Source organism: Odontesthes bonariensis, chromosome 9 (genome assembly GCF_027942865.1).
Source record: "Odontesthes bonariensis isolate fOdoBon6 chromosome 9, fOdoBon6.hap1, whole genome shotgun sequence".
Classification (NCBI taxonomy): Eukaryota; Metazoa; Chordata; class Actinopteri; order Atheriniformes; family Atherinopsidae; genus Odontesthes; species Odontesthes bonariensis.
In genome coordinates, this window is record NC_134514.1 from 29,103,371 (window position 1) to 29,123,024 (window position 19,654).

Sequence of the window (19,654 nt, forward strand, 5' to 3'; positions counted from 1 at the left end):
TCAAGTTAAAATTGCCCAGCCTTATTTGGGTAGAGCGTCTCTGTGTGGAGGAGAGAGACGGCAGCCAGGCAGCTTTGGTTTGGTCAGAGAGAATTCTCCAAATACTTTTACCACATCACTCCTCGTTCAAAGTGGCTGCAAGATGGCGAAACGCAGCAGGATGGGGGATGGAGAGAGAGAAAATGGAAAGAAAATAGAGAAACTTATAGCTAACTGGATGTGGGGAAGAGAGACGAGTTGTTGTTAGTATCTTGTCCCATTGTACTGAAAGGATGATGAGGAGAGGAGTGAGGTGGAGTAATAGTCATCATTTAGACAGAAAACTCCATGTAAGTCCTGGGTGCTGTGTGTTTGCCCCACTACCACTCATGACATTTCTATCACTTCCATTCCATTACAAACATCTTGTGTCATGACACCCCCATTCGACTATGTGATGTTAAACGTTTGCTTATGAGTTGCTCCTAGTGGAAAGTTTGAAAGTGGACGGATCACATTCTGGATGAGAAACTCCTTTGTAACCACTATTCAACACATGAGTGGGCTCTACATGGACAAAGAAGTATCAGATTTCAGTCTTCAGAAATATTTTCCATAACAGCTTAGCAACGACATATTAATGTTCAGTCCTAAACTGCAGATAACCATAAACTGATGTCCAAATCCTGTGTAAGTGCTTCCCACATTTTGTTTTTGATGTGAATAATGAGCATTTACTAAAATGACTCCGTTACATTAAGAAAACTGCCTTTACAGGTATTTTGAAATATAACTCTTGTGAGCAGATGAGAAGAAAAGAAACCAAACAACAAAAAGATAACTGACAGTTCCATTTGAACTGCCCACATTTCTGGCTCTGTAATGTTCAGGTTTTACTGCCATGGTCCACTCATTTAGTCCCGCTCCTATCTGCTGGAACAAGAGCAGAGCCAGATGTTGCCGCACACATTCTCATGCATTTCACTGAGCGTGTATTTGTGTGATAGGTTTTGCTTTGAGACAGCTGGTCCTGATGAAGAATGTGGATGATCACGCTGGCATTTCAATTATTAACATTTGTTGACTTTAATGAGCCTTTGAAAACAAAGCACATGCAAATATTGCTAAACTGCTGGCAAGCAGAAGTTGACCAGCCCCCCCCTTTGAACTCTGGAAGAACAAAAGTCAAAACAAAAGTTTTGTTGACAGAAAAACAGTCCATAATTGATGATAGAATTCAAAAGAATATGCCACAAATCATCATAATGTTTTTTGTACATTTTGTCAAGTGTCATAAAACTCATGCATTGGACACTATTCAACACGTACTTCATGTTGCATCCAAAGAGTGTCTGTAGTCAGTTTTTTTAGCATTTGAGTGGAAACTTATTGAGATTGATTTAGCATATGCAGTACATTGAAAGACTTCTAAACGGACAGTCAATGAGACAAACATATATAACCAATGTGGGTGTCTGGGAAAACCTTAGTCCTTGTCAGAAGCAGAGGGGATCCTTTGTATACATATCTATTTGTAGGGTAACATTTTTACGGCTTTTGGTTCAGGTTTTTGTTAGTTCATTAGTTTTTGTGTTAGGCTTTTATTGCTTCTGTTTATTTATTTATTTTTTCTAGCCTTTCTAATCACCAGAGGTAGCTTGGTACCAACCATGCCAGTTCTCTGTTAGTTATCTACACACCTGTTTCCTCTTACTGATTACCTCACTTGTATTTTTTCCTCCAGTTTGGCACTTGTCATGGCCAGAGAATCCTGTTTATCTTCATTTTTGCAATTGTTATATATCTATTTATTTATTCATTTTGTAAATGCCCCCTCCTGCAATTTTGTGTTTTTATGGACTTTGCTTAAAGGGATGGTTCGGAGTAGATTCACCCTAGGGTCATTTGAACCGTGACATCCAGCCAAGTAGCCCACCCGAAGTTTTTCCGATCTTGGCCGAACATCAGCCGAGTTACCGAGTTATCCCGAATAGCTTAGTACAAGCGCTAACGGACCCTGGCAGTATCTCCAAAATTACCACACTAAAATCACATGCCATGACACCAAACTTCTACAGTAGTACAAATATGGTCTGTACTCACAAAACGATGCATTTGGAAGTTTGAAAATAGTCCAGGAGTTTATTATTATCAACACAAGCCTAATAGCTTCTCTGCTGCTAAAGCTGCGTCGACGTCACTTCTGGGAGCTGGGAGCTTCAAAGTAAGATGAGGGTTGATCTACTACTGTAGACAACAAAGCAAGGCTGCTCAATGTCTCCATTGATAAAATAAATTCACAACTCTACAACATAAAAATTTATGTAGAATATAGCATATACTTTGTTGTCTACAGTAGTAGATCAACCCTCATCTTACTTTGAAGCTCCCAGATCAAGGAAGTGACGTCGACGCAGCTTTAGCAGCAGAGAAGCTATTAGGCTTGTGTTGATAATAATAAACTCCTGGACTATGTACAAACTTCCAAATGCATCGTTTTGTGAGTACAGACCATATTTGTACTACTGTAGAAGTTTGGTGTCATGGCATGTGATTTTAGTGTGGTAATTTTGGAGATACTGCCAGGGTCCGTTAGCGCTTGTACTAAGCTATTCGGGATAACTCGGTAACTCGGCTGATGTTCAGCCAAGATCGGAAAAACTTCGGGTGGGCTACTTGGCTGGATGTCACGGTTCAAATGACCCTAGGGTGAATCTACTCCGAACCATCCCTTTAAGCAATCAAGTTTTTCACTTTCTTTTACCTATCCGTCTTCATTGTGTTTATGTTTAGATCCTGTTCTATACTGATGTGTGACAGGGATGTTTTTAGCGTTAAGCCCATGTCAGTCTGCCACAATCGAACATAATGAGTTAACTGAATCATTCTTTTCATCGACTAATTTCTTTAAAAAATAATTAAAACAAACACTGGTTTGTATGATCCAAACAAATTGACCTACAGAAAACGTCCTCCACAGCTGAAGAGCCAAAGTCTCCAAATGTCTCTGAGACAGTTTTTCAACATCTGGTCCAGCAGTCTTTGACTGGACATTATGAATATGTTTTTTCAGAAAATGAGGACGGAATATTGTTTTTAGATTAATAAATCAAATGTGTAGATGAATAAAAAGGTTCGTATGTTGAAACAAGTTTGACGTAATACTATAGACTTGATTATTACAAAGTCCCTCTTCAACTCTTCAACTCCTCGAGTGTATTGAGAGGTCATAGAATTAGACAGTATGAGTATTAACAGTATGCCTGTTAGATTGACCTGTGCCAACTTTAGACCCTTAGATGAAGCTTGTAAAAGGAGCGGTGGATGGAAAAGTGGATTGATGGATATGAGGAGGTATTGGTAGGGTAGGGATGAGACGGGGGAGGAGGGACAGGAAGGAATTGAATTTTGAGTAAGAAGAAGAAAGGAGGATGGATGGATGGATGGATGGATGAGGAAAAGGGTGGCTGGTGTCAAGACAAAGTGTTGGATGTGTGACAATTCATGCCATAAGAATTCTTACCAATGGTTAGAGGAGTGTGTTAGCATATCTTTATAGATTAACTAAATTTGGTGTCTAACTAGAAGACAGAGAGGAGTACTAGAAATCTTCTCATGATATGGAACTATACCATTCAATTTGCAAACTGGGTCTTCAAGCCAGTACTTCCTGCGCCTCAGACAAGTTGTGTGTTGGAATTTCTGGCATGTCTGCATGTTTAATGTGTGTGTAAAGTATGTACAACATAGGTTTCTTCAATAGATGGGAGTTTACTTAGTCTGGCAGTGGTTTGTATTCATTAGTAGCGAGCCTCCATGAAAGGTACTTGTTGACAGTGTTATACTGTCCACGGCTCACTGCACCAGCAGCGTTATGACCCACTGCCACCTATTTCCATCCATAGATGATGCACATGTGTGTTTGTACAGGATTTAAAATAAAAGTCCAACACCTCTCAGATAAACTTTTATTGAGTCCAAATCAAAACAATGTCAAGCTTCTGCTTTGCACAGACTGTCAGTGTAGTTGTGGTCAAAGCTTATATTCATCATTATAAATACCAAGCATGCAACTTTTTTGCTTGCATTCATGCTTTTGACAGTAGATACCAGAAATACATCTGGTGGGAGATTTGTTGTTTTATTTAAAATGTTTTATTCTCAGTTGTACAAGGATGAATCGATTGATTTAAGGAACCTGTTCCTTAAATCAATCAATGGTTGGCCTTGGCCTCAAGCAGGTGTTTCACTCATCAGTGTAGGGGTACACTATGTAACCAGTAAAGAGATTGTATTGCAGACTTGAACAGAGTTTCCTCCCAGACATCAGTTCCAGGTAGACCTGATCGCCTTGCTGCATCTCCAGGGTCACAACCTGACAACAAAGACACACGGTAAAAATCTTCTACACGGCCTTCACAAAATCCTGCCAAAGAACACTTTCATCATTCTGTACATGGCCTACCTGAGTGGCACTATCCTCACCATCCTCTCGATTGTTCTCCCACACACTGACCTCCACCATTCCATTCTTCATCAGCTGGACCTACACACACACAACAAAACCAATAATTAAGACACAAACGTATCAACTTGCAGGGTGAGCCGTGAACTGTATTCTGATGTGTGAGTTTACTTTATGGTAGAGGCGCTCATTCGGTTCCACAGATGAGTATGCTGTGAAGGAGAACACATAAACACCAGGACAAGGGGCAGTGAAGATACCTACAGAGGGAGGAGAATAATTATTGATGAGTTTCTTACACGATGGAGGGTAAATTTTGCATAAATCAACTCAGTGCACTCCTTTTATGCGTTTCTTCTTACCCAATGATGGGTTGTATCCGTTGCCAGTGTTAAGAGTTACAGAGGAGTATGGGATTGGCACATTCGTATTGAAAGGACCAAAGCAACGCATGGTATATCCAGGAATTGCTTTGGCGACATTTGGATCCATGGAGGCCTTGAAGGCAACCTTGAAGCCATCTGAGAATAAGAGTGGTGGATTTATTGTACAGCTATGCTCAGCATCAGCGAACGATCTCTGATGTTCTAAAAAAGGGTGTTTACCTGTGAGAGTCTTCACTCTCTCATTCAGTGTCATGATTTTGGACCACAAATATTTAATCCTCATGAAAGTTTCGTTTTCTATTTCATACATCTCATTGGCTGCGCAGCAGCAGCCACGCTGACGATTGAAAGTACAATTGCAGTCCCACTTGTCACAGGTCAGAGGTCCCTTCCACTGGACTGGAATGAAATACAGGAGTGGTGAGAGGGAAAGGAGATGTGTGTCTATTTGAAGCAGGATGTTGCTGCCAGTGAGTATATGTATGACAGGTTGTATTTTGGCTGCAAAGCATTCAAAGAAGATGTCTAGCTGACAACAAAAACCATCTATATGGCATTTATAATTGCATCTATCGACTTGATGAACAGTAGATGAAAAGAATGAAATATGGCAATTTATATGGCATACGTGCAGCTTGTTTCAGCATTTCAACAGTCGATGGCTGGGCTTGACCACAGAGAAACAGTGACCCTGACAGGAGCAAGAGGGGTAATACATCCATCTGAAAAGAAAAAAAGAAAAAAAATCCATTCACGTTTTACCGCCATAATATTGAAAAAAAAAAATCTCACACATCTTTGATTTCAAGTGCTTGGACCACATATGCTCATAGTTCATTAGAAAACTGACAGAGAAGCAGCATTAGTTGATATCAAATCTGTTGAAAAATGTGCATTATTCTATTTTTGATGTGTACACTCTCTGTCAGTTCTTCACAAATACATTGTATGAAGGGAGAACAACAACACACTTTAAGCATAAATTTGGTGATTAACAATTGACCTCTTGGTCAGTGATTTCAGCGTACTGCTTAAAATCTTTCGTTAAGAATGAAATAATATTAGAAACAAACTAGCCAAACAGTGCGAGTTCAGCTAAGTTGTCTGCTGAGAAAGAAAATATTAAGTGAGCTAAAAACAAACCAACAAACTAGTGTATCTTGACTAAAACCACAGACAAAAGAAGAGCTGATAATGTATTTGAAATATTCACAGGGTGAGTAGTATAGCCCACATGTGTCATTTTGTGTCTGCTGGATGTCTAAGAAGGCTTAATGTTAATATTTTAGCTTTACACCTACATACCGGTTTTGTTGTTTGCACTTTAACTATTGTGGTCATAAATAGATTAGTACAAGTTGGCAGAAAGTACGTAAAATAGTTTATTGAATAAAAGCAAATGGTGAAATAATTTCATGAAGAAGGGATAATACAGATGACTTTGATAGAAAATAATTTGCATTAATACATTGACTTTGCTTCAAGCTACATCTTCATGCAATGTGTGATTACATCATGAAAATAATCATGGCTCAGGAAAGGTTAGTACTGGTAAGTTAAAAGCCGAAGTGACCAATTTAAATGTCAGCTGTTGTTATTATTATTATTATTGTTATTTTTTTTTAAATGGGTATAATTGTGAGATTTTTGTTAGGATAGAATAATAAAACTTACTGTTTCTTGTGCCTTTGTCTCCTTGTTCTGAAAGATTAAGTCAAGCTCTGGTAACTTTGTGAAACTAAGACTTTAAAGCAGGGGAGGGTTGTAGCCTCTTATTGATGGACTTCAGGTGATCCACCCAACAACGAGGTAAAAGCACACAAACTCCACCTCCTAACGTGTAAGTGCATAAACAAACACACACATACACACACTCTTTAACACATAGGTTCCCTCTCACAAAGAGACAGAATATGTCCTTGGTAATTTAGTAGCTACAGTAGATGGTTTTCTGTGGTGTGAAAGAACAACGGGTCATGTCATGACACCTTTCAGCACCCCATTGTTTGCACCATAATACCCCTTATTAGGACAGTGGTGTCTGGTTGCTGCTGAGACGCTGCTTAGAAATTTCGATATAGAGAGCATGACTGGGGGATGTGATAAGTTACAGTAAGGATCACAAAAGAGTCTGACAGGAAAGTTATATCTGTCCATCAATAAAGGCCTGAATCTGACAACAATGTGCTGTTACCTGGTTCTCATGCTGAAGCACAATTAAGTGATACTGCATGCTCCCATTAACACTTTCACCCAAGATTTTGTTGGAAACACAGTCATTTTCATTGTATTTTTATCACGAGGAGGGATATGTGATAGATACCTGGCATACACCATAACCATATCAATAAAAAGATCTGGTGTTGTGGGGGAAGTTTTTTTCTGGAAAAAGTCCCAAAGAAAAAAAAAAAGTCCATCTTATCTTGTTTATAACTGACAGAGTGAAAGGAAGCCAACTTCTCATTGACTCACTTGTTTGAGCAAAACAAAGTAGCTTCAGTGGTATTTGGTTGCTCAAACCTTCATTGTAGTTTTTAAAAAATAATCATTTAGACACCGTCATCTCCAAAAGGCCTTTGACTTTATTTTTTACTCCACCATCTCTTTTCAATGCCCATAGACACAACTGTCTGTTCCCAAGAGCAGACAAACTACCTGCAGCAAACAGAACTACACATGCGTGCCTTGATGTAATTTCATCAATGTAATCCTCCCCAACTGTCACGGCCGCAATTATGAACCACTAAATTGGTGTTACCACAGGGGCTCACCATAATCACCTCCAGATCCCAAAGCTTGTTTTCTCATTATCATTAGTAAGAGTAAAATTTTGTTATCTCAAGGAAACAAGATAAATTAACTTGTTATCATACAAAAACAAGCTTTGGTTTCTCAAGATGATAGAAAAATCAAACTGATCTTCAGGTAACGGCATCAAAATGAATAATTGTAGGCGGGGGGGGGGGCTACAAGGGGGGCTGCCTCCCCCAGTTAGACTAAAAGAGACAACAACCACAAACCGTGTAGATAAGATTTATATAAATTTTTTGTTTGTATTTATCTATTTGGTCATTTTGCATCCCTTTGTCGTTATCTTTTGGTTTAATTTTTGTTCATTTTGTGTCTTATTTTGAGCCTTTTCAGTTATGGCAAAAACCAACCGGTAGGCAGACCTCATAACACTTGGGCAAAGTCTCAAGAGAAACAGATATTCCTGGCGGTGCTGCTGTTTCCAACAGAAAGTCGATCATTTGAATGTCACTTGAATGAAAGTTTATAACCTGAAGTAGGACAGTCATTTGTTCCCTGGCTTGTTGTTCCTTCAGTTCTTTAGACAACTGGGTGTTTCCTGGTATGACAGCTGCTTTTAAAGTTGTCCTCTTTCTCTGGGCAGTGCATTGTCTGAGTTTTTTTGTTAGCCACAAGTCCCAATATCAGCCGACCTGTTTTTATGTTCTTCTCTCCTTATCAGCTCGATGGAGGCCAGGATGTATTAGGTGTTTATGTCTGGTTTGTACACATCCTCTCAAAAACGGAGTAATCACATAACAGCGTGTGATAAAACTGACCTTTGATGTGCTATTCTCTGACGTCAGATGGGATTTCAAACCAGAGAGTTGAATTACTGCACATTGGTCTGTTTGAGATGATTCGATATGCAGGCAAAAAGGTGTTGGATGATGAAAAAGCTAGAAAAGTGGCTTTAAGCCTGCTCTCTGAGTTATAACATTGCTCATTATTTATTTTTTAACCGATCCAGCTGTTGTTTGTGTAAGAATGATAAGACAAATGAAAATGCAAAGAAAAAACATGGAAGAGAATAAGGAATACATGATGTTGTGTCTTGTGAGTTTAGCATGAGGACATAAAAACACAGTAAAGAAAAAAAGAAAAGAAAAAAATCATCTGGTCATTATTAGGTGTCAAAATAAACACATCCTCAGATGACTTATTACAATGTGTTATTATCAATCTATTTAAGAAAATTTTGCAGAGGCAGTGTTAAAAAAAAACTAAAAACACCCCATGATTCAATAGCTTGTAGAACCAACTCTAGAAGCAATAACTTTTACTGTATGATGTTAACGGTCTTTCATTTAGGCCCACTCTTCCTTTCAACATTGCTTCAGGGGTGTCCACATGTCATTAAATTCCTCAACTTTACCTCTCAGAATGTATGTTAGCTTTTCCAAAGCTAGGTGAGGACAGCTCTTTTAACCACTGGGTAGGATTAGGACTCTGAACATCTTTCCACTTTAAGGCTATTACTCTCTTGACTTGTCGCAAACAAAAATCTATGAGCTTTCTTTTCTTCGAACCATGTATGTTATATAACTTTGATAATTGGCCCCTGTCCTGTAAATGGTCAACTGTAAATTGTTCAATTAAAGATAATGGCGGTTCTACATAAGTCTTACTTTGAGAATGTATGAAGCTTTTAATTTGTAAGTATTTAAAGAAATGTTTGTGAGCATTCATTTATAAGTAGCTCTCTTATGGTCCCACCACAGCATTTCGATACAGCTCAAGTCTGAATATTAGAATTGGTTTCTTTTTCAGTCATTCTGTTGTAGAACTGCGGCTGTGCTTGGGATCGTTCTCCAGTTGCATCCCCCAGTTTCAGCCAAGCTGTCAGAAAGATGGCCTCAAGTTTGACTCAAGAGTCTTTGATATACGCAGAAGTTCATGTTCAACTCGATGACCGCAAAGTATCCGGGTCCTGTGGCCCAAATCATCAGCCCTCCACCGCAGGCTTGGTTTAAGGTGTTTGTTTGATATGAGGTTTTCACCAAACATGGTGCTGTGCATTATAGCCAAATAAATCCACTCTGACCTTAGAGTGAACTCTCTGAGACGTCCACTCGTGAAAAGATTGCCAACTGTCTCGTATGTTTTCTACTTGTGGATGATTTAAAAGTTTCCAAACTTGAATGCTCCAGATCAGGAAATGCCAAAATGTCGGCTTTTATAGAGGTGCTCACACTTGCTGTTGATTATTCAGTCAGGTGCATTTGATCCACAGCACATGGCTCCTGTGTGTCTTTGAGACTTTTAAATTGGGGCTACAAGAAAAATGTGAGGGGACATGCATGTTTCTTTTCAGATATTACGGTTATGCAGCTCTGCATTATATCGCCATTAGTTAGAAACATTGTTTGACAAGCTAAAACATGGGTATTGGCTTGTCCAGCTTCTGAGCTCTCCGCACATTTTTCTCTGCTTTATTTCACACTCACTTTTCTCAAAAGTAACTGTTCTGATGAAAGTTTAATGTAAATTTGAACTTGATGATAATAGTGTTTCCATCAACTTATGCAAATGTTAATAGTTGAGCTAAATTTAGACGCTATCAATCAATGTGGAAGAAATGGGGAATAATAAAAAGATGGACCTGAACGATTTATAAGAGGATGTTGAAGAATGGCAGCTGTGACTGTTTCATGTGGTCATTTGAGAAAGATTGGCAAGGCTTTCATACAGGTCTCTTGTCTTCATCTCCATAGTAATTGTAATTCCTTCAGTTGGAGCTTCAGGGGGCTTCAAAGCAGATGCTTAATGCACAGCATTACTTGTCACTCTGACATTCCAAAAATTGATGGATGAACAATGGAAAGCTCTGAATATGACTGAAAATATATGGGTTGCACCTTTCTTTTGTCTCATTCATTTTTTGCAGTGGGGAGAGGTTGTTTTTTTTAACTTTTGCATTAAAGATACACACACAAAATAGCACAGTGTGCATTTTCCATTCATCCATTTTCTATTCCCGCTTAATCCAATTCAGGGTTGTGGGGGGGCTGGAGCCTATTCCAGCAGCCATTGGGCGAAAGGTGGGTTACACCCTGGATGGGTTGCCAGTCCATTGTAGGGCTGCATGTGTTTTCAGCATAAAACATTTCTTTGAACGTATGATTTATCTAAAAGGAAAAAAAGCTAAAATTCTCCATCAGTTATGGAATGCAATTCCTAGTTATATTTATATATACATATATGTATAACTAAAGATATTTTACTAATATCTTTAAAAGACGTGTTTCATATTTGGAAATGAGGAAACTCGTGTAATTGATTATATGGTTTATCTTTAACCTTGTTATTCTTTAGTTAAAGTTAATACACATCATAATCAAAACTGTAAAAGACGTGATTAACTCAAGAAATATAGAAATGTGTAATCAATCAACAATCTTTATTTAACCAAGAAACAAAAACAAATCACCATTACACAAAAAGCAAACCACAGCGTGACGTTTATATTTCAGTAATTTGATGTAGTCATCAGTTCATCCAGTGTAGACATGACATGTCAAAAATAGAGCCAAATGCTTTGTCTGAAATCTTCAATTTGATGTCATTTTACAGTTGTGTGGATTTAGGCTTTTTGTCATTATCTTTACTACAAAACGCGGCTGTTACAGAATAAACATACATATTTTGAAATGGTTAAGCCTTTCAAACTGCTCAAGCAGTTAGAATTAGGCTGTTACTCAGAAAGATCAAACTGAGATGAGAGGAGAGCATTTAAGGTACCAGAGAGACATTATCCAGCAGACTCTATCCTAGTTAGTGGGCCAAGAGTTGGTATGAAAACCACCTCTCTAAATTATTCAGTAACATAAAGCAGAAAAGCACTGAAAGTATTATAATGGCTAAAGTCATCACAGAGGAAGCAGCCTTTGGTTAAATCAACAAACACTTTTTCTCCAACTTTCAGGTGCAGGGCAACAACAATAGTGGCACTGTCCTGTTGGTCGTTTCTGTTGAGGTCTCTGGCCCCGGCCACTACTTGGCCGTTAACCTTCAGACTGGCGCAGGCGGCTAGCATGTTACCAGGAGAACCAGCATCACTGTAGACTGTGACGGCCAGGCTGTAGACACCAGAGTGGCGAACAGTGAAAATACCAGTGTCTGTATTGTAGGCCCCACCATAGTTAAGGATGACATGTTTGTAGATGATGGCCCTGTCGTCAGGAAATGGGCCGTAACACTTGAAATTAACACTACTGTACAGAGAGACAGTGAAGGCAACGCGGCGGGCTGAAAATACAAAGGGGAACAGGTTAGGACGTAATAACATGATAAGTGATCTCTCATTAACACAAGAAAGTCAATGCAAGAGGGAAACTTTTCCAGCCCACGTCTCCTCTCTGCAGCCGATGGATGCACCACCCACCTTTGATATTGTGGAGACTTTGGTTTGTTTTTACAAATTCGTTCTCCAACTCAGTCAGGCTGGTGTCGAAGTGTGTCTTCAGCCTGTTAGTTTTTTGCACCATCAAGCAGCAGCCACAAGAGGACTGGTCTGTGCTGCAGGCTGAACACAAGGGCACATAGATAAACGGGGAAGATGAGAATTTACACAGACATGCTGATTATGCAGCCAAAATTTCTCACCACTCCTCGAATCGAAGTCAATATCCGGTGCCACTCGGCCTGGTCCCTCCCAGCTATACAGATTATTAGGAGAAGCTGCATGCAGCAGACACAGCAACACAACAACTGTGGGGCAAAGAGGAAAAAAAACTCTAGCTACTGAACCTTGAAAGAGTTCTGTACCAGATGACTGTTTTGTATGCAGATATATTGAGTCTCACCTCTCATGCTGACTCTAGTAATAACAGCTTAGGAAGGATGGAAGATGTGAAAGACTGATCTGTTAAGGAAGAGCCATGGATATATAGTTATCTGAGAGCTCCTCCCTTGTTATATCTCTTTCATTTCTCCTCCTACAGCATTGCTCCACCTTGTTTTGTTCTTTAGAATGGATCCACCCTACTTGCTTTTATAACTGAAAAAAACTGGCATGGGTTGGCACTCTCACTTTCCGAAACAAGTCAGAAGCTGACACACGCCCTTGGGACCTTAGTTGGCAATGCAGGCATGGTATCAACTGTCGCCTGGTAAAAGGTGTCAGTGTCTCTTCAGTAGACAGGGAGTGAAGAGCGGCGTGATGGCTACAATTCAAGTTTTGACTGCAGAAAGTCACAAATGAGCTGGCTCTGGCTGTCATGGTCGTACTACTGTTTTCAGTGAGATTGACAGATTAACTGCATCAGCACCTTCATGAATCTTCTCCCAGTGCGCCAGGGTAATTTCATGACACAGCTCTTTGAAAGATGGAAATGTGCAGATACACTTTATATCCTACCTTTCATTTAGGCCTCGCAGTGTCTTCTTTATACTTTCATTTGGGGTGTGTTCAACAACATATGTCTTAGACACAATTAATCTTTTCATTTGTATGACAATATACGTCCATTCTAATACAAAATAGTTTTGAATCCAAATTGATGATTTCCTCTCTTTTGAGTTAAAACTTTAGATTCAAGTCAGGTCTCACTTTTGTGCTTGTTACATAATATGACGACATTATTTCGATGAGTGCATCTTTGCAGTCCTTAATTTGGATTGGAAACAGGTTACCAAGAAACACTAAGGATGATCCCAAACCTTAAAACTTACACACTATTGCACATTGTATGCTTGGGTTTGATGATTGGCTTTGTCCTCCGGTAGACAAAAACACCGGCATATCTGAACTTAAACAGCTATTCGCTGTCTGCTCCCAATTTATTTGTGGAACTACATCCTTCGAAAAAGTTTGGAAAGTTATCATCTTTGTTCCAAAGAATTGTTCTTTTTTTCTATCCCCAATGCCTGCACTGAACTGATTAAAAAAACAGGAAATTAGATATGCTCCCTCTGCTTAGAATCAGCTCCAAAATCGCCAGAATTTTTAGGAGCCAGTCTCACTAAACAAATTCAAGACTTGGGAAAGAGATTTTAATCCCAAGAGTTTCTATTCTGGTTAAACAATAGTTAAATAAAATGATGGGGAAAAAAAAGAAAATTCCTTTCATATTCCATAAGGAATATAGTTACTTTGTCAAAACTGACCAAACATGCATAACTAATGGACTCGTGGAATAATTCATCAGATTCAACTCTGTCTGTAAATAACAGGCTCGGATCTTTGCTTTAATTCAGATTGAAACAAAATGACTTATAATGCCAGCTGTTTAAAGATTTGTTTTATTTTTTTGGAAGGTTTGAGAGATTTCACATATAACACGTTACAGTATTTTAGTTACTGAAAATGCATGAGTACAAACGAGACATTAAACATAAGAAGACATAAAGGGCATTTTTTAAGATAATGCATGTGTGGAAACCAGATTAGATGATTACAAAGCTTTCCTCAAAACCTAATAAGAAGAACTCATAGAACTCGATGTCAAGGCGAACAGGTGACTCATGGTGGTTTACAAAGAACAAAACAAGGGAGGGAAATATTGCGAAGAATGAGTGAAAGTACAACAGATGAGGGGCTAAAACAATATAAAAAGTTCACATCGACTGACTTAGATCTTGTCACCATGAGGCAAACATTACAAGCTACTATTAATCAGTAGCAAAAAGCAGGAAGCCAGTGAAAGTGTTATAGTGATTGTTGTTGTCGCAGATGACGCTTCCCTCGAGCAGGCTGACAGCGACCTGGTCCCCAGCCTGCAGCTGCACAGCTGCAACTGCAGAGTTGCTGTCTTCATTGTCCTGACCAATTTTTTCAAAGAGAGTAGCCACCGTTTTGCCATTAACCAGGAGGTTGGCGCAGGTGACCTGGGTGCTACCGGACAGACCAGAGACATAGATTGTGATGGTGAGGCTGTACACACCAGAGCGTGGGACGGTGAAGATGCCAGTCTGCACGTTGTAGCCATCTCCCAGGTTGATAAAGACATGTTTATAGATGATGACTCTGTTACTGTTGAGGGTGTTTTGACAGCTCAAGCTTTTGTCATTGTTCAGAGCGACGGAGAAGGCACTGCGGGAGGCTGGAGAGGCAAAGAAGAGGAAATAGTGAAACAGAAAAAGGGGATCTTGTGTACGTTCTGCACTTGATTGTGGTTGTGTGTGACTTTTGGAGTCACTAACCTCTCATGTTGTTGAGCTCCATCTTAGATTCCATTAGCCTCTTGCTCAATTCATCAACGGTGAAGTTAAAGAACTGCTCCATCCTGTTTAACTGTGTCTGCATGACACAGCAGCCACACGCTGCCTGGTCAGTGGGGCATGCTGTACCTGCACATGCAAACAGAAACATTTCAGTTTGACGATGACTGAATGTGGAGACTGTTGACAAAATGGACAGACAGTCTCTCACCTGGGCCGGGATTGGGGTCCGCACTCGGCATTATCTGGACAGGTCCGTTCCAGGAAAAGTCCATTTTCTGACCAAACACTGCGTGGAGCAGACTCAGTAGTACAATTGCTGGTGGGAGGGGGGGAATAAAAGTACAAATGTATGTATATCACAATAAAAATTTTACATGGATACCTTTGCTATTCTCAGACAACAGGCTCACTCTGAACTACTGCTGTTTTGCAAAAAAAGACCTTCACACTTAAATAGTAGTTGAAGACTTTCAAGCTTAAATAAATAAAAAAACACAATCAAATACAAAAAATACCATAGAAATACAGAGACTCCATTGGAATTCTTGGGACCTTGTCTGACTTTTCAACTAAAAAAATCTTTTGTCAATGAAGCTTCAACCGTGTTCCTTCAAAAGATGATTCTCCAAAGTCTTGTCTCACCTCTCATGGTGATGCTGGCAAATGGTGAAAATGCTTCTGAAGGACTGAAAATGCGCAGACTGATATTCACAGACTTTATATGTTTATCTGAGCTCCTCCCATGTCACCTCATTTTTTTTTTATTTCCCCCCGCAAACATCGCCCCTCCTTGTTTTTTTTTTCATCTTTCCATTTGCCTTTATAATTGAAGATGTATTTCTTCACCGCTAGGGGCTCTCATTTCCCAACAATTAGACATGAGCAGACACAAAAGCATCTGGGCATTGTTGATACCACCCAGATATCATCTATCAACTCAGACGAGGTGCACTTCATCATGTGGGTTCAGGTTTCTTACAAGCAGCCAAACATGAGCCATTACACTGGAAGGATTTTGTAGAGGCTGTGCATTGTGTCTGCTCCAATCACTTGGGCTAGAGTTGAATAAGGTCCTGTTTACACATACCCGGGTATTTTGATAAATGCATATTTTCCAACCTTCGTTTTAAAAAAAAAACACGTCTACATTGATACGCTATCAGGAGCTGTTAAATTACGCCAAGCCTGACGGTGGCAGTGTTAGAACAATGAGAATTCCACACAAGCCAATCAGAAGCCTAATAGAGAACCGCTGACAGGAAGAACTTCCGGATCCTTTTCAAGAAGAAAATATGGCGCCAGGCTCATGTGTGTGGACTGATAGCTAGACTGAGCTACTTTTACACATTGCGCTGGACTATAAAACTGCTAAAGCCATGAAAAATGTCTTTATTGTTCAATACATTGTATTGCTGTAATTTTCAAAATCACACAAGCGAGTATAGCTCTCAACAACAGAAATGCTGCTAGTACCTCCATGCTTGCCAGATAAACAATGAATGGCGTAATCACGCTAGCATCCTGCCAATATGGCGGATAGGGGCGGGGCTCTGTACTATGACGACAACTCCGCATTCCATTCTGAAAACTCCGTTTTCGTCTCTTTCAACCAGTTTACACACAAACGCTAAACGGAGTTTTTAAAAAATCTCCACTTTTGCCGGAGTTTTTTTTTAGCTTCGTTTTCGGAGGAAAAAACTCCGTTTGTGTATAAACGAAAGGGACAAACGAAGGGAAAGGTCTTCGTTTATCAAAATACCCGGGTATGTGTAAACAGCACCTAAGAATGTATTTCCCTTTCTGGGAAGAAAATCAATCAATTCTGGACTATTGCTCCTTTAAAAAAATTCAGTCACAACATCAAAACCACTTACGGGTGAAGTCAGCACATTGGTTACAGTGTGATGCTAAGAAACACTGGCTTCTTGCCTCTTATGTGTTAAGAAATGTTAAAGAAAGCGCCTTTACTCATGTGTTTATAAGAGCAAGAAGGAGATGATGATCATCTCTTCATGGCGAAACATACAAAGACTGAGAGACCAGCGGACAACATAAAGATGAAAGGCATCATGGTGGATGGAGGAGCGACCTCCCACATCGTGAACGACGTGAGCAAGTTTATGAGCTTTGACGACACCTTCCACTCAGTCGAGCTGGCAGATGAGACTAAGTGCAAAGGGACCGCTCAACGCAGAGGGACAGCGGTGATTCATCTCCTGGACAGCACCGGACGACAGCACAGAGCGCAGCTTCGTCAAGCACTCTACATGCCTTCATACCCTCAGGACATTTTCTCTGTGGCAAGAGCAGAGAACAGAGGAGCAACGGTCACCTTCAAGAAAGAGAACAGTCACATGATCACAAAAGATGGCAGCAGGTTTGACATTCATGAAAGTGGTAATTTGTATTATCTATCAACTGTGGAGCAAAATGTTGATAAGTGTAAAGCGTGCCACGACTTACAAACCTGGCATGAGATCATGGGTCATTGCAATTATGAAGATGTACAGAGACTACAAGGTGTTGTAAAAGGCATGGTGATAAAGGGGAGTGTGGTCAGGCCAACTCAGATATGTGAAGTGTGTACAAAAGGAAAGTTCACACAGAGTAGAAATAGGGAGCCAGACAGAAAAGCCACAAAACCCCTACAGCTAGTACACACTGATCTAGCAGGCCCCATGAGAACCTTAAGCATAGAGGGACACAGATATGCACAATCTTTCACAGATGACTACACAGGTACCATGTTTGTTTATTTTCTTAAGGCCAAAAGTGATGCAGTTCGTGCCACAGAAAGATTTTTGGCAGACATAGCACCTTATGGCGAAGTCAAGTGCATCCGTTCAGACAACGGCACGGAGTTCACAACTAAAGACTTTCAAGAACTGTTAACCAAGAATAGGATAAGGCATGAAAAATCTGTACCCTATTCGCCACACCAAAATGGCACAGCAGAGAAAGGTTAGCGAACACTCTATGACATGAGCAGATGTTTACTGTTGGAGAGTAAACTACCAGATAGACTGTGGAACTATGCTGTAACAAACAGCCACGTATGTGAGAAACAGGTGCTACAGTTGGCGCACAGGAAAAACACCATATGAGATGTTTACAGGTGTGAAACCAGATGTTTCCAAGCTACACAAGTTCGGGTCTATCTGTTTTGCCTACAAAGGGAAAGGGAAAGGGAAGTTAGATTCCAGGTGTGAGCAAGGTGTTTTTATTGGCTACGATAAGAATAGCCCAACTTATCTTGTGTACTATCCAGATACAGAAAAAGTCCAAAAACACAGGTTAGTGAAGTTCACAACCAAAACAGAAAATGAAAAAGAGACCCAAACATCTGAAGCACATGTTGAGTACTGCGAATGAGAGATACAGCCAGTGAGTCGTGACAATGGAGAAAAGGTTGTTGAAAGCAAGGAAAATGCATCAAGTGATGTCTCTGAGATTTCTCCAAAACAGACTGAAACGCCTCAGCAAGGAGACGACGCTGAGAGCACAAGGCGGAACACACAGAGGACGAGAAAGAAACCAACTTACCTACAGGACTTTGAAACAGAAGAAGAGGTAGACAAATTTCAGACTTGTATTGACTTCTGTTGCAGAGCAGTATGTGACATTCCTCATACCTATAAGGAGGCCATTGCATCATCCAACTCACGGCAGTGGATTAACGCTATGAACGAGGAGATGCAATCACTGGAGGAGAATGAAACATTCAGCCTTACCCATCTTCCACCAGGCAAACGTGCAGTGGGGGGTAAGTGGATGTTTGCACTCAAAAATGACACTGATGGATCAGAAAAATACAAGGCGAGATACGTAGCCAAGGGCTACAGTCAAAAACAAGGAACTGACTACGAAGAGACATTCTCACCTACTGCTGATATGACCAGTGTGAGGGTCATTATGCAGAAGGCAGCGCAGGAGAATCTGCTGCTGCATCAGATGGACGTTAAGACGGCATATGTGCATGCACCTATTGACTTTGAACTTTACATTGATCAACCAGAAGGTTACGAGACATGGTCAGACACAGGTGAAAAGCTAGTGTGTAAACTGCACAAATCTCTTTATGGTCTTAAGTAGTCTGGTAGAAACTGGAATGCTATGCTACACTCATGTTTGATAAGAGATGGTTTTACACAGAACCCTGCTGATAATTGTGTGTATCAGCTAGCAATGAGAGTGTGTTATCAAGTGTTAAAACTATGCTAACTGAAAAGTTCGAAATGAAGGATATGGGAAGACTCAGACATTTTCTGGGAATTGATTTTGAACAAACAGAAGGTCAAGTTGTCATGTCACAGACGAGATATGTGAACAAAATACTGAAAAGATTTGAAATGGGAGATTGTCGGGCCAGAGAGACCCCATGTGAGTCAAAACTTGACTATTCAGAAAATGCTGAAAAAATGACAAATCCAAGAAAATACAGAGAAGCAGTGGGAAGTTTGATATACTTGTCCACTTGCACAAGGCCAGACATAAGTTTTGTCGTCAGTAAACTTTCACGGCATTTTGATAATCCAATTGAAGAACACTGGAGCACAGTAAAACATGTGTTCAGGTATTTTAAAGGTACATCAGAACAAGGTTTATGCTTCAAAAGAAATGACACCAACAAACTAGGTCTAAAAGTGTACAGTGATGCAGACTAGGCCTCAGAGAGAGCAGACAGGCGTAGTATCACAGGGTATCGTGTCAGTCTAAGTGAAGGAAGCTCTCTAATTTCGTGGAAGTCAAGAAAACAACCGACAGTTGCACTGTCTAGATGTGAAGCAGAATACATTGCCTTAGCATCAGCTGTACAGGAATGTATATATTTGAAACAACTGCCAAAAGGAATGGACAAATATCAGTACGC

The 19,654-nt window shown here is 40.0% G+C and overlaps 1 protein-coding gene across 1 annotated transcript; it reads right to left on the minus strand.

Annotated features, from left to right (window-relative positions):
- Nucleotides 1–13,878: 13,878 nt before the first annotated feature.
- LOC142388911 (complement C1q tumor necrosis factor-related protein 3-like) lies at nucleotides 13,879–15,468 on the minus strand. Its single transcript, XM_075474483.1, has 4 exons — nucleotides 15,427–15,468; nucleotides 14,993–15,100; nucleotides 14,764–14,910; nucleotides 13,879–14,663 (listed from the first exon to the last, which is right to left on the minus strand). The coding sequence occupies exons 1-4, from the start codon at nucleotides 15,431–15,433 to the stop codon at nucleotides 14,233–14,235; spliced, it is 693 nt and encodes a 230-aa protein (XP_075330598.1). The 5' UTR covers nucleotides 15,434–15,468; the 3' UTR covers nucleotides 13,879–14,232.
- Nucleotides 15,469–19,654: the final 4,186 nt, after the last annotated feature.

What these genes read in the sequence shown, in the direction of transcription:
- LOC142388911 (XM_075474483.1), bottom strand. An exon ending in GGACCCCAATCCCGGCCCAG is followed by an intron (nt 14,911 to 14,992) that starts GTGAGAGACTGT and finishes TTGCATGTGCAG; the next exon opens with GTACAGCATGCCCCACTGAC. An exon ending in GGAGCTCAACAACATGAGAG is followed by an intron (nt 14,664 to 14,763) that starts GTTAGTGACTCC and finishes TTGCCTCTCCAG; the next exon opens with CCTCCCGCAGTGCCTTCTCC.